We start from the raw sequence: 24,987 nt of genomic DNA on the forward strand, positions 1-24,987 counted from the left end.
TTCTGATGGAGAGGAAATCACTGTCTGCCTCGAAGGTACAGTGGTACCATGTATCCGGGTATCTGAGATATTGTTATTTGATTTGATGGAACAGGTAGTTTCTGCTGGGCTTAATTGAATTAAAGCTCCAGTCAAATGATGAACACATTTAGAAGGGCGCTGGTTCAAGAAGTTCATTTCTCATTAATTTTCTAGTTTTAAAAGCTATTTTACATTTTGAAAGTTTTGAACAGAGACTGATGAGCTACTTTGTGAATTGTGACCATATAACGTTCTGAGCAAAACTTAGTCAACAGCATAGGACTGTGCACATAACTATTTTAAGAGTGAATAAACTATGCATCCCAGAAACCATTGCAAATTATCCCTTGAATATCCCTTGAACTTGAATTAAACTCAACACCAACAAGGAAAATGCTGCTTGCTGTTCTGTGAGCACTGAAAACAAACTCATAGCAAAACATTTATAACAAAGAATTCCCCTCTGAAACCTAAAACCTTTGTCTTTCAGGTTCTAGGTTTGAATCTTGCTGTGATGGATCTAATCTTCCTGTCTACGGTGCCTCTTGGCTTAATTCAGATGGATACATTGGACATAAAAAACCAGTCAGGTAAGGATATAGGTTGGCGGTTGGCCCCAAGAAGTTCCTATGTCACTATAAATGTTTAGGGCCTTGTTAGACCCACAAGTGCAGATTCTCATGTTGGCAACGACTTATGAGTGAATAGAGACCCGAAAAGTTTCTGTGTTGCACAGTCAACACTTGTACGACCCTGCAACAACGTTGTTGGACAACTTCAGCAAAAGACATATGGTTTGTAGTCGGTTGTGAGACAGCTTTTTGTTTTGTCAGTGATGAAATAGACAGCTCACAACTGCCATGGTCCACTATGCTAGCTAAATGTAGTTTTTTGTGAGACAGATCCATATTTTACGACTCTTATTACTATATCTCCTAATACTGTCATTAAATGATGAAATTGTCATATGCCAATCTGAATAAAATCCTTTAAATGGGTTTTTTCTTTTGCTTTGGAAGTTTATAATGTCGGCCAATACTAAGTTAACCTTCATAACTGTTGATCCACCACGCTTCTCAGTCGTTATCAGGCCAAGTTTCATTGCATCTAATCCATTGGAAAAGGCAGCGAAGGTCTGCAGCATCTTCAACCTGATGGGCTGTCCCCTGCTGCTGACCTGCATGTGTGTGGAGCGCTACCTGGCAGTGATGAGGCCGGTGCTGTACCTGCGAGTGAGGAAGTGGGAGTACCGAGTGGCCGTCAGCGCTGCGGTGTGGGCGATCACCCTGGTCTTCGTTGTGGCTACAAGTAAGAGCAGCGTGAGGGTTCAGCACAGGAACTCTGTGGCTAACGTCGCATCACCGTGGAGGTTAAATGCTGAATTTCCTGTTTGGAAATAATGAATTACAGATCACCAAGTAAAGAGCCAAGGTACAAAATGGCTGACTGTTCAGAATCAGAAATATTCGATCCCCATGGGGAAGTTGGGTTTCATTATACAGAGTATAAAATAAACATACAACTTTTGTATAATGATATCTGCATTATTGTACAATATATAAACATAAGCTGAATAAGAATATGTAAAAGTACAGTATACACAATAATATAGTATATATAACTGAGGACAACACAGAATACTCAGCATCTTACATACACCACTTATGTAAGTGGTGTGTGTGTGTGTACTGCCTAGTCACAATATTAAACCTGATTGGCGCATGACTTAATCTATTTACACTAAGGACATTTTGAACTTAAATATATTTACATTCTTTACTTACATGTGTATTAAAGTAAGCAGCTTTCCTCCAGAGTTAAAATAATGTATCATTTTGTTGGATTTTAACAGTTCTTGTCCCTGATGAAACCATCATCTTGTTACCTGTCTCCATCATCCTCTCCTGCCTCTTCATCTTAATGCTCGCCTGCCTCGGCAGCGTGATCCGGTCACTGCAGCAGCAGAGCCCCGCCATCACCACTATTGGAAAAAAAGGATGCACTGAGTCGACCCTAAAGAGACAGGCAGTGCTTAACGTGTTGATTGTGGTGGTGCCAGCAGTGATTTCATACCTCCCAGTCCTGGTGATGTCTCCCCTGGTCTTGAACCTATTCTACAACAATATCATTTTGGATAGGGCCATGTGTAATGTCTTTGAATTATATTATTTGTTCCCCAGGCTTGGTGTGTTCATAGGTCCTATGTTCTACTTCTCCAAGGCAAGACAAATGTGCTGCCTAAATAGGACACAAGACAAATGAATGAACAAGAGACATAGACTGTGTCTCAATCCGGGCGCATCCTTCAGAAGCTGCATTTGAAGACCGATTGCGGCACAGCAGTCCCAATTTGTCCTCCAAATGCTCCCTTCCACCGCCGTTGCTGGATCCTTCCCTGCCCAACATATCCCATGATTCATTGCACTCCTGCGGCAGCAAGCGAGACGAGAACATCAGAATAATTTATTTTTAAATGGTAGTGCTCAAACGAACAGCTAACAAAAAAGATAAAGAACTTTTTCGTCTTTCGCTCTGTTGCTAGGCGACGGCTGGTAGGGCTGGACAAGCTGGAGATGCAATAAGGAGACCAGATTTTTTGTTCAGCTGATGTAGTCTATGCTGCCTATGAAGGATGCAGCCGACAATGGGTGCCCTGAAGGATGCGCCCCCGAAGTGAGACACAGCTATAGTGCTAATATTAGAAATCGGACATCAGCAGCATTATCAGTAAAAATGATGACGTAACTTCAAGGTTTTATCCCTTTGTAGCTACAGTTACAAACGTACATTTGAATTAACCAATTTATTCCTAGAAATGACTTCATGTTTATTAAAGACGGAAATTGCATAATATCAGCATATCGTCAGATTTTACTAACAATATTGAATGAGCCATAGTGCTGATATTAGAATTCTGATATCACCACCAGTCTCCATATACAACTTTGTGACTAACGTTCATGATCGTGATCATTCTTCAACTCATTGTTACTCTGTGTTCACACTCAAAGCAGCCCGATCATCGGGCCACTTATTTGATGTTGTCTAGAAATGCAGCTGAAGTTAATGAGTCTTAAAAAATAAAAATAAAAATATGGATAATCCTCAACTTTTTGTCTTTTAAGATTTCCACACACCTTGCTGCATCATCACAGTCTTCCGATAAGTTAGTCTTTGTAAGAGGTAGTATGATAACATAATCTATATTTATTTTCCTAACATGGGAGTGGAGGCACCACATTTTTTTTGTTAAATGTCTTCATGTCAAACATCATGTCTACACTCTTTTAATTTGGAAATAACATAGAGCTTGAGTTAATTTGTCATCTAGGGGGCATAAGGCAACGTTGTGGGTCATCCTGCAAGATGACATCAGGCTTATAAAGGCTGTGTGTTCTACTATTGATCTTGTTTAGATGCTTTCATGTTATATGAGATTGTATAGACGCCTAATGTTATATAAGCATATGAATAACGTTTCTGTGACAAGTGACACCAATACGGATGCATAACCAGTATATAATTTAAGTATATAATATCAGTCACAGATTATGTTTGCGAATGCCAGCACTGCGAGAGTCCTGCCTCTAATAAAAAATAATAAAAGATCTAATGAAATGTTACAACTGTAACAAAATTACAGAATTCAGACCATTTATGAAAAACCGTTTTACTTTCAAAAACGTCAACCTCCCTTCCTCGTTACAGCAGATACATCAACAACAGTTTGCACATACAAATATCAGACATTTTGTTTTTTAGCAGGGCAGGTTCAAAATGCTTTAGTGTCCATTTCCAATGGCACTGGTGGCGACTGCAAATATTGTCCGGTACCAACAGTTTTACTTTTCAAGACAAAGAGCGGTCCTTTCACAATCTAGCCTCGTGCTGAACCAGCATGTGTGTTCAAGGCAACACAATCACATTATGCTTTCAAGATGAGAGGAACCAGTGATAAAACCAGAGTTTACATATGAAGGCCAGTCACCAGGTTTAAAATCCACCATCACATACTCTTACACTGTGGATGTCAGTGTAGTGAACAGTTCAGGGGTCACGTTGTGGTGAAATATAAATTACTTCTTTTTGGTAAAGTCCCTTCCTTCAGCTTGTCAGACCCTGATAACTGGCAGTGTTACCCAACTGATTTTGAATGGGGTCATAAGGAAATAAATAGCTGTGCAGCAAAATCATTCACGTCTGAGGCTGTACCCTTCAATCAGACCCTCAACCTGCCTTGTGGCTGCATTGCTAGTGTGAGAACTGATTTCCCATTACACCCAGAATTCAAATAATTGTGATGCCTCAAGGTCGACTTTTCTTTTACGAGAAGCTTGTGTGGCAATGGGATACTCAAAACTAGATACACAGCAACATAACTGTCTCCCCAGCAACATAAATACAATGGCTTTTTTTCTGTGCAGTCAAAGGCAAATACTTTTTAGAGGAACAGGGTGGGAAAGGAGCGAGGATATGACACTAACTGCTGTCTTAGAAAATACTGGCTTGTCCATTGTTTACACTGGAAAACATTCTCACATGCACGGTGAACCCTCTACATTTTCCCATGAGTTCAGGGTACAGTAGATGTCCTTCACAGAGCCATCTAGAGTACAGCAAGTGTGTGATATGCGAGCACAGCAAAGGCATCGTAGGGCTCAGTCCTTTAGTGCACATTCGATATTTAAAAACAGACAAACTTTACAGAGATGGTCCATTTCAAAGAACCCCCCCAATACTTAGTTTTTCTGTGGATACTTATATTTTAAACTTTTGTCAGACATTGCTTTCGCCGAGCTTCTCACATTCCTCTGTTAAAAAAATGGGAAGGTTTCTTGTTTTGCTAAAGATTGGCCCTCGTGGAGCCAAAATTGTAAACCAAGTTAATATTCAAGTATTTATTCTAATACAAAACAGAAATAGTCCCATTTTAAAGCGACTCCCTGAACCAGGGTCCCTTGGCTGGTTTTGATGGTCTTGGACCAAGGTTGGGGGGGAGTAGGGAGCTAAGGGGGCTGCAACACCCCCTACTGGCAAGGGATGCAGCTGCAAGGCAAAATAATTTAATTAAGGAAAACTCATTTCATTTCATTTTCTAGAGTAACATAGAAGCATTTATATAATACTTGATTTTTAGGACATTTGGTGTATTGTCTGTGTAGCCTACCTGATGCACAGTGGTAGAACGTGACATAGATAATCTTATGTGCGACTTCTGATGAAGAATAAACCTGAAATCTGTGTCCCTAGCTGAATACTACGCAGCTTCGACACGCAGCACATTTGTGTTTAGGTTTGCTGTCGTAGAATAAAATGTTCTAAAACTGAAATAAATTGTATCTATCTATTGAACATTTGGTTGGTCACTTAAAGCTAGGGTTGGTCATCCTGGAAAAGTTAGAAAGAGAAGGTTACATTTGAAAAAATGCAACAAACACATCCCACCCCCTCCAGTCGGCCCTCTCCTCAAAACTACGACCCCAAAACAAATGAACCTTCGCTGACTGACAACTTATAGAAGCCGACTTTTCTGTGACGCCTGACTGTCGTCTCTGCTTCTGCTGTGTATGTCTCTCTGGCCTGTGAAGACAGCCTAGAAAGGGCCACGGACACTGGCTTCTTTTCCTATTGATAGTTATTGGGATGGGAAGAGGATTTCAACCAATCAAATACAAAGAGTTTCAGAAACAACTCACCAACCCTACCTTTAAATTAATACTAAAAACTCTAATGTTTACATTTTTTTATATATCATAAAAAAGACTTTTTCACAGCACCCTCGACTCTGACTCCCAGCTTGACTGCTTAGCACACAGTACTTTTAGCTGTAACTAGCTGGTAAAATCCAACTGTGTGTTACTGGTGCTCTGCTTTAAAGGTTCAGTGCGTAGAATTTAGTGACATCTAGAGGTGAAGTTGCATGTTGCAGCTGAATACTCCTCATCTCACCATCCCCTTCCCAACATGAAAGAGAACCTGTGCTGAACTTCAGCTGTCATGAAAACTCAACAGTTTTAGTTTGTCCAGTTTGGGCGACAGTAAAAAAAACATGGCGGCCTCCACAGAGAGGACCCCTCTCCATGTAAATATAAAGTATTTAGATATAAAGGGCCCATTCTAGGGTAAAGAAAACAACAATTCATACAATTCAGATGAAACACAACAGTGAAAACATCACTAGGATTATTTTATATCAAATTTCTGCCAATAGATCCCTTTCACCTAAATCTGACACACTGGACCTTTAAGTTATGAGTGAAAACATTTGGGCGAACAGTAATTTTAAAATAGATCTTAACAGTTCTGCAACGACCAGTTCCAACTTTGCATACTCAATAGTGTGAGACTTACCTGGGCTTGTATTTCCTGATACACTCTGTGCAAGTGTAGCTCCCCAATTTTAAATCAGGAGGGGTAGATTTTTTTTCAGCACTAAAATGTGGGATCTTTAAAAGAGATGGAACAATCAGACCACATGTGCGTCATCGCTGGGTACCAAGGCTCCCACAAACTTTCCACAAAGAGTTTTTCTAGCAGCACTAAGTACGGTGGGAGCTGGATTCTCCTCCAGACCTTGGTGACTCATTAGGGGGTGGAGGGGGGGCAGCAGAGTGAATAGGCTGCTGTGGAAAGGCTGAGAGCGAGATTCCCCCATTAAGATACTGAAGTGTCACTGAAGAAGTCACAGTCTTACCAGAAGCTATTGACTAGAAACGTCAATCCCGACATCTGGTTTCCTCAAGTACGACGTGTTGCAGCTTTTGGTAAAAGTCTAGTGGAGGGGGGGGGGTTCGCACTGTTGACACAAGATGGTGGCCCTAACCCATGCAGGACTTGTGACACTCACAGCAGATGCATTTGTTTCTATGACACATTCATAAGTTATTTTAACAGCTTTCAATGTAGTTTTACTTCTATGCAAAGACAATTTATATTACAAATTTGCAGTTGTTGACTTGAAGTGGAAGTTTACTCAGTTTTGTGATCTCAACATTTATTCAGCTGAGGATTTATTCAAGCAAGTTGTTTTGAAGAATAGAATCATCTGAAACAAAATGCCTCGCCAAATAATCTTTATGCTCTAGCATCATCCACACTGAAGTCACATGTCCTCTATGGTTGAGTTTCCCATCTTGTGTCTGCAGCCAGCATATCTCTTGACACCAGTGGGTTCAGTTGTGCGACTTCAGATCAGTCGGTCACAAAATGTAACGACTGATCGCCCACGTTCTTGGCAAACGGCAAGAAAACGGCACAAGAGCACGTCGAGGGGCGGACAGTCAGCGTGCCCGCTAAAAAGGCCAGTGTAAGTCCTCAAATTGACCCGACTGACCCATGTTTACATCCGTCTCCAGCAGGCTCAGGATGACCGCCATGGCTGCCTCATCGTTGCTAAAGCTGCTCAGGCCTGGCACCACCATGTTGTCCAAGTCTAGCTGGGACGGTTCACCTGCTTGAGAGAAAACAAGAACAAGCAGAAATCCTCCTTTAGAAACAGATACTGTTGAAAATCACCGGTCAGGGGACCTTGTGTCCCCAGACAAGATGTGTGTCGCATTTAGAGATAAGAGAGGTGACAACACTGTCTCCTCAGCTCCAGGCAGGGCTGACTAGGAAACACCATTAGCATTTAAGTTTGACCAAACTACAGTACAAAGGCCTCAGTCCTTGACATGTGGTTGGCCTGGCTGTGCGTCACTCAGAAAACAGCCAATCAGAGGAGAAAGTCAGAGTCAAAGCTCCACTGATCCATGTATTCACGTTAGAGATAATTCAACACTTCCTGCACTCAAATGTCACATATTTATCTTAAACAGCAGTAAAGTCTGATTCTCTAAAGACACCAACACATGATCAGAGTGGCGGTGCCAAACCAGTGTGAACACTTTCCCCTGGAGAAGCGAAGCCCCTTAAAATTGCCACCGAGCGCTGAGCTCCAAGTTCTAATTATTTCATCTTGTTCATGGTGGCTACTGAAGTGCAACCAATGAGATAACAGCTGTAATTTAGTGGGCAGAGGCGACCTGAAGAAAAATGGACTTTGTGTTTCTGAGTTCCATTGAAATACATCGTGCAAAACCATAAACAGATTTAAAAAATAGAGAAACTGACTGTTGTTGCCTTTAAACATTCACTTCCTCGTGTGCTTTCAGATGACGTGCTATCTGCGCCCCACGTTGCGCCATACTGCTTGATTTCAATGTGTCTTATCAGATGAAAGGCAGGTTTCACCTCAGTTAGGCTGCTAAAGGACATTTTACCCTTAATTAACACTTCTTTACTTGATATAATGATATAAGTAAACCGCTTCTTAAAAAAGCAGACTCTTGATCAAGTTGATTTAGCCACTCACAGACCTGTCGCTAACCATCCGTCTCTTTTTAAAATCCTTGTGACAGCAGTCGCCAAGCAGTTTTATGACTTACTACACAACAACAGTTTATTTGAGGAGCTTCATTCAGGACGTAGACAACAGTGCTTAAGGTTACACATGACCTTGTAAGTGCATCGGACAGAGAACTCGTCTCATTAGATCTTAGTGCTGCATTTGACACCTCTGACCATCACATCCTATTACACAGACTGGAACATTTAATTGGCATTAAAAGGATCTAAGCCGGTTATCAATGAAGCCAGATGAAACCAATCAGTTCGCTCAACTTCAAGCTTCCCGTACAGACATTAAGACCTGGACTATCTGTAAATATTTTCTGTCTCTCAAACAAAAGTGAAGTCTCAGAAAGTCTTAATCATTAAGTGTTTCTATCACTGAGATCAGTGCTAGCTGCTCCAGCAAGCTACGTCAGTATAAAAGTGTGTAGAGTAAAGACACACATGGTCAGCTTTAGATACTGTATATGGCTTACTGTGGTGTTTAGAAAAATTCATACAAGTACTTTAATATATCACATAACAATCAATGAATGTGCTTTGTATAAACTAGGAATGATTAGTGTTATTTACATCATGTCTAACCAAACTGCATCTGTACACATGTTAACAGGAAAAGCCTGCAGTTGTGAAATCAATGGTCAACAATATAAAGAGAGCTTGACTTCTGAGGTCAGGCCTTTTGAAGCCTTTGGCCTGATTTTGTGCTCACATCTCATTTCTTCTTATTATTTGAAGAGGAGTAAATCAAACTTGATTATTAATTAACTTGTGGACGGTACCTGTGCTCTCAGACGTTGCACTGCTCATGCCCTCTGCCGTCCTCGAGTCAGACTGAGACTGTGACGAACTGCCTGCTGTGTCCTCTCTGCTGGACGCCTGGAAAAACAAAAACATGTTTAACAGAACCCAATGTTTCACATTTCTCTGAAGTGTGTATTCAAACCCAAGATTACAGGTTTTACAAGAAGTTGACCCTGACTTCATTTCTTGCCCAATCTTCAACTGTCAGGTTTACAGAACACAGACTGGAAGTAAAGATCAGATATAAACTTGAACTTATTTGAAACAATGGAATCATTTAATCCTTCATTTTATTCAGGATTAATGTATATTTTATTTGAAACAATAAGTATTCAGTATACTTCTGAATAAACACTCTACCTGAATATCATGGGATGTATCAAGTTGCTAGCCATGTATTTGATTGCACTAAAACTGACGGCAAAATAATTCAAGCAAGAAAAGTGCAAAACACGCGTCTAAGGAGTACTGAGGCCAAAGTTTACTTTCTCAAAAAACTAAGGTACAGCATAAATATCTGAGCTAAAGTACTTTATACACATTGAGAAAAAGATCAACAATAGCAACCAAAAGTGTGTCATTCTCCTCCAATCAGATGTAGAGATATTTCAGTCACTCACACTCCTGCTGGTTTGAGGGGAAACCAGTGGACCTTTCTCCTGGGCCGGGCCAAAGGGACTGGAAGCTCCGCTTGATGGAGAGGAGTTCATCCTGCTCAAGAATACAGCAGCAAATACAATAGTCAACAGCAGGTCCTAACATCTGAAATCACATTGAAAATCTCTCATATTTTCACTTCAACCTGGAAATTATCGAAGTTTGAGAATCGACAAACAGGCAGCGAAGAACGTTGGTACACAACTTCCTTTCGTTGTCACTCACAACCAATTAATTATTTTACTAATAGCTCTAAATAATTGCTTCTAAAATCAACCTGTCAATTATTAGACTTTTGACACTGCATGTAAATAAAATAAATAAATACAAGTGTCAAACGTTCCTCCAGAAAATTAAAGCTATTTTTATTGATTTGTTTTGGGAACTTTTTTAGCCTTGAAGTTACAGAAACTTGCCAGTAGGAGGTGCTGCAGCCCTCTCAGCACACCTACTTCTCCTGTCCTTGCTGGTTTGCATCTTTGTGAGGGAGGATTCATTGTGCAGCAGCAGGACAATCAGCCCAACACAACTCAAAGCTTAGCAAGAACGAAGCTGACAAGGTTTTGCACAAACTTGTGGAGTCACAATACCAAAAACTAAAATAATCTAATATTCATGTAGGGTTTTTCAAAAGTCCAACTTTAAATTGAGATGCTGACATTATCATTGTTAATGTTGAAATATTAGTATAAGGGAAACAAAAAAACATCACAAATATATACTCTCAATGCACCTGTAGGAGTCGATGAGCTCATTTGCGATTTGGGTCCCTATACTTCCTGCGTAGATCATTGTACCCAAACCACTAGAAAGGCCGGGAATTATGGGTATTTGTTTTGTGTCTTCTGTGGGAAAAGGAGAAAATAGAATCAATGTTTGTATGATGTAAAAAAAACTGAGTTAAACACCTGTACGAATAAACTATCTATTTGTTTTTTACCTTGAAGTGCTTTTGAGACTCCGGCCTCCTCATCTTTTGTGTGACCAGGCCCCCTGCTGGTAAAAAGGAGTACACACGCTACTTAATGCATGAACATACTGTAATGTATGGTAATATGAAGCTGATGAGGTCACCATTAAAACGTTTTTTACAGTGTTAAGTCGATAATATCAGAGTTATTAAAGTTGTAAAATATGAGTATGAGCATGAGGCATCCCCTTTTTCCAATGGAGCTCAACAGCTTGGTTCCAAACGTTAAAATCCCATTTACTTTTCTGAATAGAGATTTTGATTTTCAGCCATAATATTGTAAGCATCCAGGGTAGACTCACCACAAGCTATTTGACTGTGAAACGAGCTAGATCAACATCAAATTCAAGAAGAAGCGCTGGAAGACACTGGAAAGGGATAATTCACAATGCTTTATGGGTTTAGTTTCTTCACTCTTAAAATATTTATGTACACAGTCTTGAACCTTTGCCTTTAATTCCATTTTCCAATATTTTTTTTTTCCAAATGTTTAATGGTCACAATTCAGAGATTCATAATTTTCTAAAAAATTGACTTGAGAAAATGATTGGGAAATGTACTTCCTGAACCAGAACCGTACTAAATGTGGACGGTCACCATTTCGCTCTCTAATGATCCTGTTTCTGATGTGTTGTTGTGACACAAGAAGGACGCAATACTTACGAGATGACCCTGTTTGAAGACACGATAAACTCAACTTCTTTGGTCCATGGATTTGTGAAACTAAACCACTGACTCTGAAGCGAGACATAGGAGCCATGTTTTGTTTTGAACTTGTAGCGCTGCGTCTCAATCTTCTCTTTGCTTCGAAGAACTGCCAAGAGATCGGACACGGGTGTTATCACAAGGCACAGAGAGAGATAACAAAACATTGTTGATGCTGTTAATTAGAGAAAAGGTCACATTCTGTCGAAAAAGAATTTGTGTGCTGCATTGTCAATCATCATAAACATCTTGTGTTTATATACAGTCTATGGTTGAATCTGATATGGGATAAGATCTGTAAGCCATGCTGTCTTTGCTCCTTCACCTTGCCTGTGTGTCTCTGCGAGGTGCTGCAGGTCGTCCTGGTGGAAGTACTCGTAACACGACGTGCCGAGAACTTCCTGCGGCAGATAACCTATGACAGTCGTGGCTCTGCGAGAAGAGAGGATGAGAAGTTTAAATACATTTGCCCTCTCGGTCTCTCTCACTGTCTTTCAGGTTTGTGCTGCTCAAAAAACAAGTGACAATGGAATGGAAAAAAAGCGGATACTGTACAAATGAGCCTCTCCACATGTTAAACACTTCTTCAGTCACACGTAATGGGATATTTGATCAAATGATACTTATGGAGTGAAATTACTTCCCAAAAATGAGAAGAGATTTTCATGTGATGCCATCAAGATGCACATCTCCTTCTAAGAAACAACGGCAAAGACAGAAAGGATTATCTCCACTGCCCAAAAAAAACACCTCACGCTCTACGCCCAGAGGCCTCCTCGTCTCAACGCACCCCCCGGCCGTTCCTTTCTTAGCGGAGCCGTGCACTTAAAGCAAATCCATGCCTCACGACAGAGAGATAGATGGTGCAGATGCGGGTAGTTAGAAGTGGGGTAACTCACTGTTGGTCTACAAAAGTGAACTTGCCGTCGAGCGCACAGCGGGTGACAAACTCGGTGGACTTGATGGTGATGTCTTTGGGTTGGTGGTGGGACACGTGGGGGTGGAGGCGACACACCATCACCAGACAGGTCAGACATGAGGTTTCTTTCTCGGCCTCTCCCTCCAAGCCCATCTGGCTGCTCGGCCAACTCCGCATGTATCCAGTGCAGTGGAGGGTACAGTACCTGTAAGAGTCTGTCATTGGAGAAAAAAAAAACAAGTCACACATCCCTGCTCACACACAGGATCTTGGATTTTCAACTGTTTCTATTCATTAATAATCAAATGATTCTCATATAGTTGAGTAATTATATCAGGATACCAGTACTAGGGCCATATTAGAAAAAGGTTGTGATAAAATTATAATAAAGACTATTTAATGAGAGAAAAGTCATAATATTACGAGTTCCATTCGTTCTGGATCCAAAATCTTGATTATCAGTCTGATTGTTTCTTGAGAAACCTTTATTAGGACTTTTTTTTCTAATGATATTACGACTGAATTCTCAAAACCTCGGATTTGTTGGCGCTTTCAGTGGCTCTATCAGGAGCACTGTGGAAATCAAAAGTGTGTGCAGTTGCTGAGGTTTGCCACTGAGTGGTCCCACACCTCTTGTTTCTGCAGGCGCCACAGTTTGGTTTACAGTAAGTGGGGTTTGTACCATCTTGGTACTTTGTGATTATACAATGCTGCAACACTGACCTACTTCCTGTCCATGTTTTAAATTGTGACATCTCTTTGGCGGATGAAAAAAAACGGTCTTGCTCGAACCCTGAATTCTTTCATAACTGACCCACATTGAGAAAAGTTAAGAGACAACATTTAACTAACTACCAATGTGATAGTTTATTTATGTGGGATTAAGATGTGAAAATTCTGCCTGTGAAGTGTGAGACATGGGTGGGGGAAACAAATATCAGTAGTTACGCTGGTTAATACTGTAATAATAAGCAGCTGCAGAGATATGACAGTAGCTTTTCGTCATTCATTCTATTGAAACTGAGGTCATGGGAATATAGGTTAGGCTCACCTACTTAAATTCAACCCAAGCAAACAAGTTGGCGAGAGGGGACGAGGCAGTCGCAACCCATCCACGCCCTCGCCCTCTTCTCCACCAGATCCTTATCAAGTCATTTCTTTATTCCCTCTTGGGCAATCCAGGCAGGGCACAAATCTTCCACTATATTTGTTTGCTTTGCACACCCTGCCTGAACAGTGACCTCATTGTACTAAAACATGTTTAAATATCTCATCAATCTTTGAACACATATCCTCGATCCTCCTTCTCCTCATCTTAGTGGGTCAAAGTGTTCATTTCTGGAAATGTCAGGTGGGAGGTTTTCTGATTGAACTGAAGAACAATCAAGTTACCTTGAACTCTGAGAGTCACGATAGATGAGAAGGCTCCACTCACAGAAACTCAGAAACTCTGTGCTTAATCACCTCAAGTCTGGATTAATGCAAACACAATGATTTAAAACAGCAGATTTCTGGCTCTTGTTGTGTAGCACATCCCATCCATCTGGACTCTCACATGGAATAAACTGGGAATCATGAAACAGCAAAGAGCAGTAGAGCCCGATCAGTGTGACTGGTTCGTGTGAAGAAGAGGAGTTGAAGTTGTGTCTCTGTCTGCGCATGTTTATCTAGAACAGAGGTTTATTTTATAAGTGAGTGGCTCCGTAAGAGTATTTTTAAATAAGTTCGACCCCCGGCCCCTTCAGTCTACAAGTAGGGCAAGATACAGAATTCCAAATTCCCCCTGACATGATGAATGTGAAAAAGCTAGGAATATAGAAGCACCATATGAATGTGTGTGTGAATTGGGGAAAGTGACTTGTAGTATAAACAGGCTTTGAGTGGTTCTCTGAGCCCACCTTTCTTTTTGAAAGAATTGGGCATGGGGCGTTTTTCTTCGTGGTTGCCTGCCAGCCGACTGTGCTTCATGCGACAGAAGAAGGCTCGCCGAGCCCCAGTGGACAAGTTGGACGCCCTGACGGGGCTGTCGGCCTGCACCTGAGATCCAGCTGCACACAGACAGACACAACACCAGTTATGGTTAGGACACAGTGCTCATTAGTTATCTTGAACTCCTCTAAACAGACATGGGGAAGAGACTTACTTGCTGCATCGATGAGGCGTTGGCGAGGGTGCAGCTCTGAAGACGACAGCTGTTCCTTCACCTTGTTGATGTCTTTGGGGTGGATGAAATCGAACAGGCTCTGCCCAGTCAGCTCCAACTGTGAATCCAACGACACACATATTCACCTTCCAATCATATATGTTTTGAACTGTCTTGATTTACATCATACAAGCAGTTTTGCTTTGATTCTGCATTAAACTGCCACCATTTTCCTTTGTGATGGGCTGTTTGCTTAGCCTCATATTCACTCTCACTGAATTTAATTTGGAAGATAAAGATACCTCCCTTTGTACACATCAGCTCCGCAGACAGTAAATGTGCACCTGAGCACCATGGATGAAACCAGAAGAATTGCTGCAGCATGTATACTCATCAGTCATTTAGCGGTTAAGGCTAAACATGCTGCAAAATGTGGTCAAGAATATAGAGCAGGTGTGGTCATTATTCTGCCAGGCACTGCAAACCAACTTTAAAGGTTGTAACCTGGTGTAAAAGCTGGATCCTGCAGACAAATATCACTCAGTGTGATCAGACCTTCTACAAAGATTCAATAAAACGTTTCATGTGTTTGTTTTGTGTCCACAGCAGCAGTTTATGAGGAGTCCGAGTTGTATATAACCGAATAAATCAACAAGTACTAGTGGGGCCTTGACAAAAATATAAAGCTGAGCAAAAAGGATCCACGGTAATCAGTAAACTACTTTACTAAGCTACCATTGTCTCTTGTCTACTATTATTACAATGAAGAAGTCGTGATTGAGAAGAAATACAAGAATAAAGTTGGAATTTGACAATAATTTTTGGGGGAAGAATAATAGTATGATAATAATTATGAATGGCCTTTACATCCCATCATACATACTTTATTTATTTATACTTTATTGCTTTAAAGTATCTATCTATCTGAGTGTGTGATGTATAAAGAAGCATCAGTGTAACACACCCGGCTAAAGTTGAGGATCTTGGAGACGGACTCGGAGAGGAAGACGATTTTTGCCCGGTCACAACTTACAACTAACAGGAAGCCGTCTGCAGCCTGGAAGGTATATTAAAACAATTAAAAGACAGACAGATGAATGTAAATATCAAACGGGACTTGTTGGGGTCACACATAAGCACCTACGCTGAGCAGAAGGTGCCTGAGGTCATCTTGAGGAAGGATGGAAGGCTTGTGGTTGGTGTCTGTGAAGGCGCCGCTCGGCCCAGCTGGAAAATAAATCAGTTAACAGCAGGTTTGGGATTGAACAGGAAAGAGACGTTGATGACATTTCAAATCGCCAGGCGGGTTAAGAGATACCTTTGAGGGCCTTCAGGTGTTGGACGGCCTTCCTCAGCACAGTGAGCTTGTCCAGTCTTCGGGTCAAGGGCTGACAGGCGGGGATCATGGCTGACAGCTCGTCAATGAGGTTGTTCATTTTATCCCTTCGCCGCTTCTCGATCTGCCGGTGAGGCTCCCTGTGGATAATAGGGAAATAGAATAAATGGTCAGTTATTAGACGGTCTGTGATACACAATTTAGAACCAAGAGTTCAAATAATGGTAAATAATTTAGGTATTTAAAAAGGTGGAAGCTGTTATTGTTTTTAAAATAGCGACTGACGTCACACATTAAATCCAACATCTTATTCCACAAATGTCTGTCTGTCTGTCTGTCTGTCTGTATTTGGAATGCACATCACGTGAACTGTTGACACTGTGTATTGTTAACTGTCATGGAAAGTGCAATGCCAAGTTAGGTGAGATCTGTCAATCACGATCATGCAGATCATTTTGATAAAAAGATGATATTTTGATTCCCCATATCAGACAGACACAGAGACATAACACAGGTGCTGATATCCATCATGGCAGCAACATTCATAGAATGTCTTTCTCGTTAGCAGTTTTTCTGTATCGTAAAAACATGATAAAATCTTCACTGCAGACAAACCACGTAGGATGAACTCACTCTGCACTATAGAGTGTTTATGAAAAGCTCTGCACACAACATCCAGCACACAAACAACAAAGAGTGACAGTTTATTATGGAACTGTCTGAGGAGGACTCACTAATGACGAGGAATAATTTGTAGCTCCAGAGCTTTGACACAGACTAAGCTCACAGGCGGCTTTAGAACAGACACTGCACTAGACCAATCGGAACATTCTATGTTTTTAGCATTGAAATATAGAATATAAAGAATGCAGTAGAATCACCTGAAGCATTTAAGTTTGACTTGCTGATCCTCTCCTTCAGATCTAAAGACAAAGAGATTTAAAAAATCTGATTTGCCATTCTCTAATAACACAGTGTGTGTGAGTGAAGACAAGAAGGAAGTGTACCTGCTGAGGTCATCCTCCATTTGGAAGTCAAGGCTTTGCCTGTAGGATCAGATGCACACGTGTATGTGCGTACATGTAAGTCTCTTATTGTAAAATGAGAAGATTGTATGGTAATCCAGGTGTATTTGCCCGAGGAAACAAAGTAAAATGACACTGATTCTAATTTACGATGAAACAACGTAGCACTCCTCTTACTGTACATGGGCGTCTGACCTCTCCTCCACATCTCCCTTTCGTTTCCTTGGCAGCTCGACAGCTGGCAGCGACGGGCCCACTTGCTTCGGCCCTTCATCCTCTGCAGCAGGATCGGATACATGAAAAAAAAACAACCAACACAGTGACGTGAGACACGGGGAAAATAAATACAGCAACCTTGAGATCTGCTAGAGTGTCAGATGCTCCATTAATAATTCACGAGGAGTTAACCCTGCACTGCCTGGAGGGTTTGAAGCGTTCGTAGCACATATTCAACAGTGGATGAGAAGATTCATCACTGACACCTCCAGCCAAGTAAAAAACACATATATAGTTTTATTTTGATAAGTTGCATCAAGGGGCTGTATTCTAAGCTAATTGCTGGCAATGAGTAAAGCAACGTCCAAATGTCACCTCTCATCCTTCAACCACTGGCAGTGATGGACAGTGGAGATCATTGACAACAGTATGCACAACTGTGACCTTGTCAAAAATAGATTATTTCTGTCACTATAATTAAATAAACTATTCAACCCTGATTTCTAATCAAGTGTTCAGTCATTTGTTGAATCTAGTTAGTTGGATGTGACCAATGGCAGCTATGTCAGTGTTAGAAAGTCAATAATAAAAAGAAACAATAGTCAAAACGACACAAAGACATTGACTGTCTTTGAAAACTCTGAAAATACGGAAGCAAAATAAAGGCCACATTCATTTTTCGATGTGACGAGAAAAAGAAAACAAAGCATATCTTTGGATCTATATGGTTTGATTTGATAAGAGGAGACGATTGAATTGGAAAACAGAATTTTGAGATTAGTTTAGAGGTCTGACATTAAGTTCAATCAATTTTTCATCTGAAATTTCAATCTCGGATTTTCAAACCAAAATTCACAAATTCCCTCAATATTTAAAATTATTTCAGTCGTCAAGAGCCCATTTTTTTCCGTGGATGACGCATCATGTAAGGGCGGCAATTATTTCAATAAGGAATGTTCATCTGACTTTGAGACTGACTGCAGGAGAGCCAGAATTCTTCTCATTTCATCTCTCTCCAACATATTTGAATTATGGAAAGATTAGATAAAATAATAAGATTGATGAAAACTATTGATATAATGCATTTCTATTGTTTAAAGGGTTTTTCTACTTCGTCTCCTGCCAAACCTGCACCTTCCCATCTCCCCACACACTCTCACAGATACACACACACACACACACTTCAAATGCTTGGCCTCGTCTGCTCCTGCAGTCAAACTCTCATTGCACTTTCTCAGGTCTGCCATTAAACGGCGCCAAACCTCCAGCTTTACTTGCTGTTTGGCACTTGAACAGGCACGTGAGAGTAAATGGGGTTTGGGCTATCACCTTACCTAAGGTTTATATAATGCTGTAACAATGACCTACTTCTCTCTAGGACTCCCGTACTGTGTACAGTGACTTTCATCTGGGGAAAGAAAGTGTTGATAAAGGTGGAAAAAGCTTTTCAGTGGTACTGTTGACCATGACTAACCCACATTCTATTTTCTTGAAAAGTAAAAGAGTTTGATTGATTTTTACTTATGTGCACAGCCCAAAACAGGCGTACAAGACACAATTATTTAGAAAAAGAAGTTAAGTAGGTACAAAAAAGAAAAGAAGTGCAAGAAAGCAGAGAACTATAGGAGATGGTAAAGACTCGATTTTATCTGCCAGTTTTATCATATTAACTGGGACACTGAAGAAAATAATGTACCTTTAAAGCTTAACAGTTGATTTTGATAATTGTCTCAGACTTTACTGGTATAAATAACACTTTATTTTTCAGAAAACCAAGATGTAAACGTGTGAGGAAAACCTGTCTGACCCTTTTTCACAGGCACAAAACACAAACTAGGTTTTCACATGAAGCTTTTGGAAAAAGTGAAGCATTTTACAGTTCCAGTAGTGGCTTCAATGATAATGAAATCCTTTTTTTTTTTTTTTTTTTTTTAAATCCCTCCCGAGGAGTTTAGTGGGTCATCACTGACGCAAAACTGGAATGTGGGAGTGAGCGCTTCATGCCAGCCCCCCATTCCACTCACCACAAGCTCTGCACTGCACACCACCTCTAACGTCACACTGTTTCCTAGTCAGTTTATTTTCACAGGATCCCTGTGCCAGCTGGGCGGCTGAAACGTGCCGTCTGGGAGGCCACAGTGATGTCAGCTCTGTGCAGAGCACGTATGGACGGTCAGATACATGAGTCACGCGAGTGTTGACAAGAGGCCAAAGCTGCAGGGGCAGCACATGTCATGCAACATTACTGACAGACAGAAACTATGCATGATATGACCTACATGCACTCCTTTATGGACATTCCTTTTTTTAATGAATGTATAATGAATCCAATTTCAATATTTCAAGGTATTTAGTGACGCAAATAGAGTATGATGTATAACTGTGGCCTGGTTCTGAATACAGTAGGGCTGGGTGAAAAACAGCAATACAGCAAAGGTTCAATATATATTGACATGTTGCATATGCTTTATAGAAACACAGTGAGCAGGTATAACACATCATTAATCTACCTCCGATTTGTAAAATGTTTTGCTGTTTATCAAGTACTTGTCTTCACTCAGGAGCAAAAGTCAGTCATTCAACTTAAAATATTTAAGACAAACAAATGTCTACTGATATGAACATTTTTATCTTGATAACATTTATGGCCACATCACCCAACCATAGAATACAGACGCAACAGAAAAATACACCAGTAATCACATTGCAATCGCCTAATTTAATACAAATCAGAAATAAGCCGAAAGCTTCTCCCATAACAAAACAGAAGTCCAATAATTATCCAATAAACTGGGCCACAAATAACAAAACAAAGGTTTTTTTCCGACCATTCCTCACCAGATTTTGATACAACCTGTTGTTGCTGTTTCACGGTTCTGTTAAACAAAACATGCTAAAACTAGTTTCACTCCCCTAACACAGAGCCAAGTTGTGACACACACGGAATGATTTTCAGTAGTGTTTTATATATTTAGAATTCTAAGTTTTGGTCATTTTAAACTAAAACCTTTACCTTGGCTATAAAATGAATCCAATGTAAATACTGAATTAATGAAAACCTTTGATAGTATGTATACGCACATAAATTGTAGCTCTACAAACTATACACATAAAATGTTACTTCTGAAATATGTTGTGCTTCATGAACACGAATGAACTGGTGGAGAACTGGATCACAGCTGACAGTGAAAAGAGGGGATTGGGGAGAAAAATAGGGAACCGATCATCCATCAAACATGGCTGTGGTTCTGTTTTGGTTGGCTGCCAATGAAAGTGGAGCACTTGCATTTATTGATGATCTCACTGCTGATGGAGAAAACGGCATGAACGCAGAGGTTACAGGAGCCTCGTGTTCTCCTGCATCACAGACACACACGACCACAGCAACCACAGAGCTGACTGACCCGCCGAGTCAGTCACCTGATCTCGGTCTGACTGAGCAGCGTCCCACTTGGTGAAGAGCTGAGCGAGGCTGTGGTGCAGCTCAGAGCGAGAACCACCAGGGAAGACATAAAGCATCTGCTGTTGTCTCTGGCTCCAAGTCTCCAGACAAATTATTTTACACTTAATATTAACCATGATGCATCTATCCTGTTACTAATGAAATGTGGGCACCGTGTGTTTAAGATTTCAGTCAGGGACTTAAGCGTCTTCAAATCTTCCCTGAACCTAAATAAATCTGGCAGTAAAAATGTCAACATAAGCTGTTGTAGGTGTTTCCTGTATGTGTAATGTTTAATAATGACTTTATAGAGTCCCATGCACTTGATAGTAGGTTATGTTTTAATAGACTATCAGGGGGATATATTAGCCAGTAATATCTATTTTAAATTCACATAAAGTCCAACGTGGGTAGCAAGAAGTTAAGTATTATTTTAATTCACAACATTATTACCCCTCATATTGATTTGTAACTTCCTGCCGAAGCAGGTTACCTTGTCCTCTGACCAGGAGGCACCTGATTAACAAGGTGGCCATGCTTTTAAAGTCATGGCTTCCTACTGATTAGCAGCTTTTACAATTTCTATTAAAGGCTTAGGAAGAAAAAATATTTTCTTACCGTTGCCAGTTTATCAGTGTGTTTTATTGCTTGTATTTATTGTGTATCGCTACATCCTTGTTCTATTCTATTATTCACTGACTTGACTTCTAAGTGTAATAATCACTTTATTTATATAGCATCTTTCAAAATACAGTTACAAGGCGCTTTACAGGAAAAAAAGGAAGAAATTTAAGGCAAACTATGGGGAACAGTTTAAAATATATGACAACAGATTCAAAGATACATGCTAGGATGCGCTGGGACACATCCTCAGAGATGTTCCTGAGGTCATCAGGTGTTTTCGGGTCCTTCAACAGGAAAGAACTTAAAACGATTTGAGAATCACAAAAGATAAGAGCACAAATACAATGATGATGAGAAAAGCTTAAAAACAAGAAAAAACATTGTAGAATCTATAGATATATTCATCCATGGATGGATCAAAACTAGGAGAAAGTCTTAAGGGGAATTTATAAGAGGATAAGGGGTTTGCCGGACTGAGACAATCAGTCCTGGAGCTCAGGCAGGACCGTGGAATGGAGAGCAGGGCCTCCACTGACGACCTCAGGTTAAGATCAGGTTAAGATTAGTACATATGGCGTCAAAAGATATGTAATGTACTTCAGTCCAGAATGGGTTTTAAAACTCAGCCGTAAAAACGTACAATAAATTGTAAAAGTTGCTGGGAGCCAGTGAAGAGAAGCTAAGTATGGGTGATATAAATAAAAATATAATATAAACAAGTGCAATTTGATTTAATTACAATGGTGGAATAGGATCTTTGAATACAAAACGATAGCAGTCTATTACACTGGCAACACTCTGCTGTTTTTAATCCAAATCTCTATTTATTATAGTTTTAAGTGTGAAGCTAATGTGGCTTGTGTACTTGCAGAGCTTCTGGGTGGACCAGCGCCCCCTGCTGCTCGGTGAAGGCAGCGCTGCTCTACTGTTCTACTGACCTAGTTTTGAACGGGACGAAACTACAGCTCCCAGAGGGCAGTGCGGTGAAGGATGCCCACACAAAGCTTCCCTCAGAAAGAAGCGAATGAAATTTAATGGTTGATAAAAATATTAAGGGAAAAAAGAGTTGTTGTCATGGCTACAGTCACTTGCACCCCCCCACCCCCTCCCTCCTCCTTCCTCCCGCTGCACCGACACGGAGCGGAGCTGCCCCCTCCGCGCACGTCCCGCCGGAGACGAGCACGTAACACAGAAAGATGAATGGACACCGGGACGTTCACCGGCTGCCAGTCGGTGTGTCCGTAGTGACGGCGGGTCACCGGACAGGTGCGCTACATTAGCCGGGATGCTAACCATCGCTGCCCCCGCGCTGCTGCTGCCGACGAGGCGGCGGCGTCACGGGAGCAGCCGACAGTGATGTCACCACCATTAAACAAAGTTAAATCAACCACAACAACAACAAAACGCAATAAAGCGCATTTCTCTGTAACACGTGCGTTAAAAGTCTGACCTCCGTGCGCGTGTGAAGAGGCTGAATAACTTCAGAACTACTTTCTCTCCAGCAGCGTCTCCTCTGCTTCGCTCTCGCAGCCAAGTAACGACGCGTGATTTAGATGGAAGCAGCGGGGATAAACATTGGAGACAGACAGACAGACAGACATGGTGCTCAGTTGTTGTGGTTGTCTTCCTACCTTCTGGCCTGTCCGCCGTCCCCTCGGAGTCACCGGCCGACATGCCGACGGACTGGAGCCGGTGTGCCCGCTGCAGGCTACGGAGCGCCGCGGCGCATGTGGAGCCACCAGCTGTAGTAGTGGGGATGGGGAAGAGGAGGGAGAGGCGGAGGGAGAAGCCGCCGGTGTGTTGTATAATTGACTTCATTTTTTTTTTTTTTTTTTTCCTCGTCACTCTCCTCCTCCCGTGCGTGTTTCAACAAAGGAGGGTGTGTGTGTGCGCGCGTGGACAGAGGAGAACAAGGAGGGAGAGTGCACACTTGTCTCCTTCTTCGTCCTCGGTTCATTCATGCCCGTCATGACGGCCGCGGCCCATTCACCTCATCCCACTCATGAATCAGCATCTCGCTACTATGACCGTTTGTATAATCAGCAGTAAACAGATCACGTGATCCGTGGTGGGACCCTCAGGTGCAATCAATATGAACATGTGTCATTAGCTTCAGATGAAAGATCCCATTCTCTTTGAATATATAATTCACTTTGCCTTGAATGATCATTTGTGGGTGATTATGTTTATACACACATCCTTATATAGTTAGTTATTTATACTCAGCTACTGAGTATACTACTATGAATTTTTGTACTCCATTCATATTCCATACCATACCTGCATATGTACTTTTTCTGAAATAGACAGAGACATAAAAAGCATGACACACCAATAACAGTAGCAGCGTTGTATGCATCTATTTCACTATCTCATACATAATGCACAAATCCAGTATACAGCCTCCTGCAAGCATCCAGTGCTACTGCACTCCACAGATGATATTACCCACTGCAGTGTAGATGTGTATTATATCTTGATTTCTATTTATTGCCCATTTTATTCTCATTTCTACTTCCACTTCTTCTCTTGTTTGCCTCACCCTGACTATCTGCTGCTGTAACCCAGGAATCCCCCCCCCCCCGGATTGGGACCAATAAAGTAGATCTTATCTTCTTAATAAATCACACCCTGCTGCTTTTTATCATCTGCACAATGAAGGTAGAGCACCAAAAGGGAAATAACACAAAGGGACTTTACTCCTGAATCACCAAAACCTAATCTGGTTTGCACTTTTAAACCAAATTCTCCGAGAGGCAGCTTTATTTCTACCTGGGGAAAGATTGTGCGTGTTTTCCTGAATAAACCTCACACATGTTGATGCCACAGTGTTGACTTACTCAAAAACTTTAAAGTGGGGTGAACATATCTAGGCTTCTGCAACTATTCTATTCTCAGGGTGTCCTCATTTGAAACAACAATAAAAAATAAAAAACTCCTCAAAGTGATACATCCTCCCGAGCGCTGACGATCTTTGGCCCTCACCTACATAGTGTAATTCGAGACCTCAGCACGAGACTTTATGTAAGCGAGAGACCGCACGTGCCACGGAGAAACGTGTTGACCTATATATTATATAACGCAGCGGTCACGTGGCGTGGGTTGCCTCGTTAACCCGTTTAAAGAGCGTCCACGGAGAAAGTGGCGTCACGCGTGCACGTCCGCCAGCCCGGAAACGTCGTGAATGGGACGGGGAAACACACGCACGCGGAGGACAGAGAGACCATGGGAGTGAAGTCAGACTGTGAGCATTTCTGATCTGGCGTCGAACTCCACGTGTTTAAATGTTTGTTCACAAATAAAAAGATTAGTTGTTGAGGAATACAACGTCTTCTATGAATGCATGCAATATTTTTTATGTCTTTATCTGACTTTTCTTTTTTATTGCACTCACACCTGTTTATTTATGTACTCATTCTGTATCTGATTTAATAAAGATATGTCCCTTCATAGTGTCTTGCTCTGTTTGTTTTCTGTCAATGATTCACCTGTATGTTTTTATCTCTGTCATCGCCTCCACGGTTTGAAATAAAGGATGAGAAACGTCTTAGTTTATTTGGTGCTTCGCATAACAGAGTTGCAAAGTGCATCGCAAAGAAAAGTATAAATACATTAAAGCTGTGACAGAAATGTAAGAATGTCCACCTATCACAATCATGCACATTATAGATTTAGGTCAAATCAGGAGATGTGGTGAAATAAAGCGATATGATACCATTTCAAGGTGTTATAGT

The 24,987-nt window shown here is 41.1% G+C and overlaps 1 protein-coding gene across 9 annotated transcripts; it reads right to left on the minus strand.

Moving 5' to 3' along the window:
* Positions 1–3,675: 3,675 nt before the first annotated feature.
* Positions 3,676–23,125, minus strand: LOC109637447 (basic helix-loop-helix ARNT-like protein 2). Of its 9 annotated transcripts, none has more exons than XM_020099799.2 (17): positions 22,885–23,125; positions 17,149–17,248; positions 16,954–17,001; positions 16,828–16,869; positions 15,929–16,086; positions 15,755–15,837; positions 15,575–15,667; positions 14,611–14,728; positions 14,366–14,515; positions 12,448–12,682; positions 11,874–11,980; positions 11,507–11,657; positions 10,814–10,866; positions 10,607–10,718; positions 9,837–9,927; positions 9,195–9,291; positions 3,676–7,474 (listed from the first exon to the last, which is right to left on the minus strand). In XM_020099799.2, exons 1-17 carry the CDS (start codon positions 23,069–23,071, stop codon positions 7,314–7,316), a joined length of 1,986 nt encoding a protein of 661 aa, XP_019955358.2. In that variant the 5' UTR covers positions 23,072–23,125; the 3' UTR covers positions 3,676–7,313. The 9 variants fall into 9 exon arrangements, with proteins under 9 accessions (XP_019955358.2, XP_019955361.2, XP_019955357.2 ...); XM_020099802.2 differs by having other exon boundaries at positions 3,676–7,471; positions 16,954–16,992; positions 22,885–23,123; XM_020099798.2 differs by having other exon boundaries at positions 3,676–7,471; positions 10,814–10,869; positions 22,885–23,122.
* Between the last annotated feature and the right edge of the window lie 1,862 nt (positions 23,126–24,987).

The sequence above is a fragment of the Paralichthys olivaceus genome, chromosome 23, assembly GCF_024713975.1.
Source record: "Paralichthys olivaceus isolate ysfri-2021 chromosome 23, ASM2471397v2, whole genome shotgun sequence".
NCBI lineage: Eukaryota > Metazoa > Chordata > Actinopteri > Pleuronectiformes > Paralichthyidae > Paralichthys > Paralichthys olivaceus.

What these genes read in the sequence shown, in the direction of transcription:
- LOC109637447 (XM_020099797.2), bottom strand. Translation starts at nt 23,071, where the DNA reads ATGAAGTCAATTATACAACACACCGGCGGCTTCTCCCTCCGCCTCTCC. An exon ending in CGCAGAGACACACAGGCAAG is followed by an intron (nt 11,658 to 11,873) that starts GTGAAGGAGCAA and finishes ATCTCTTGGCAG; the next exon opens with TTCTTCGAAGCAAAGAGAAG. An exon ending in TGCAACGTCTGAGAGCACAG is followed by an intron (nt 7,475 to 9,194) that starts GTACCGTCCACA and finishes TTTTCTCTCAAG; the next exon opens with CAGGTGAACCGTCCCAGCTA.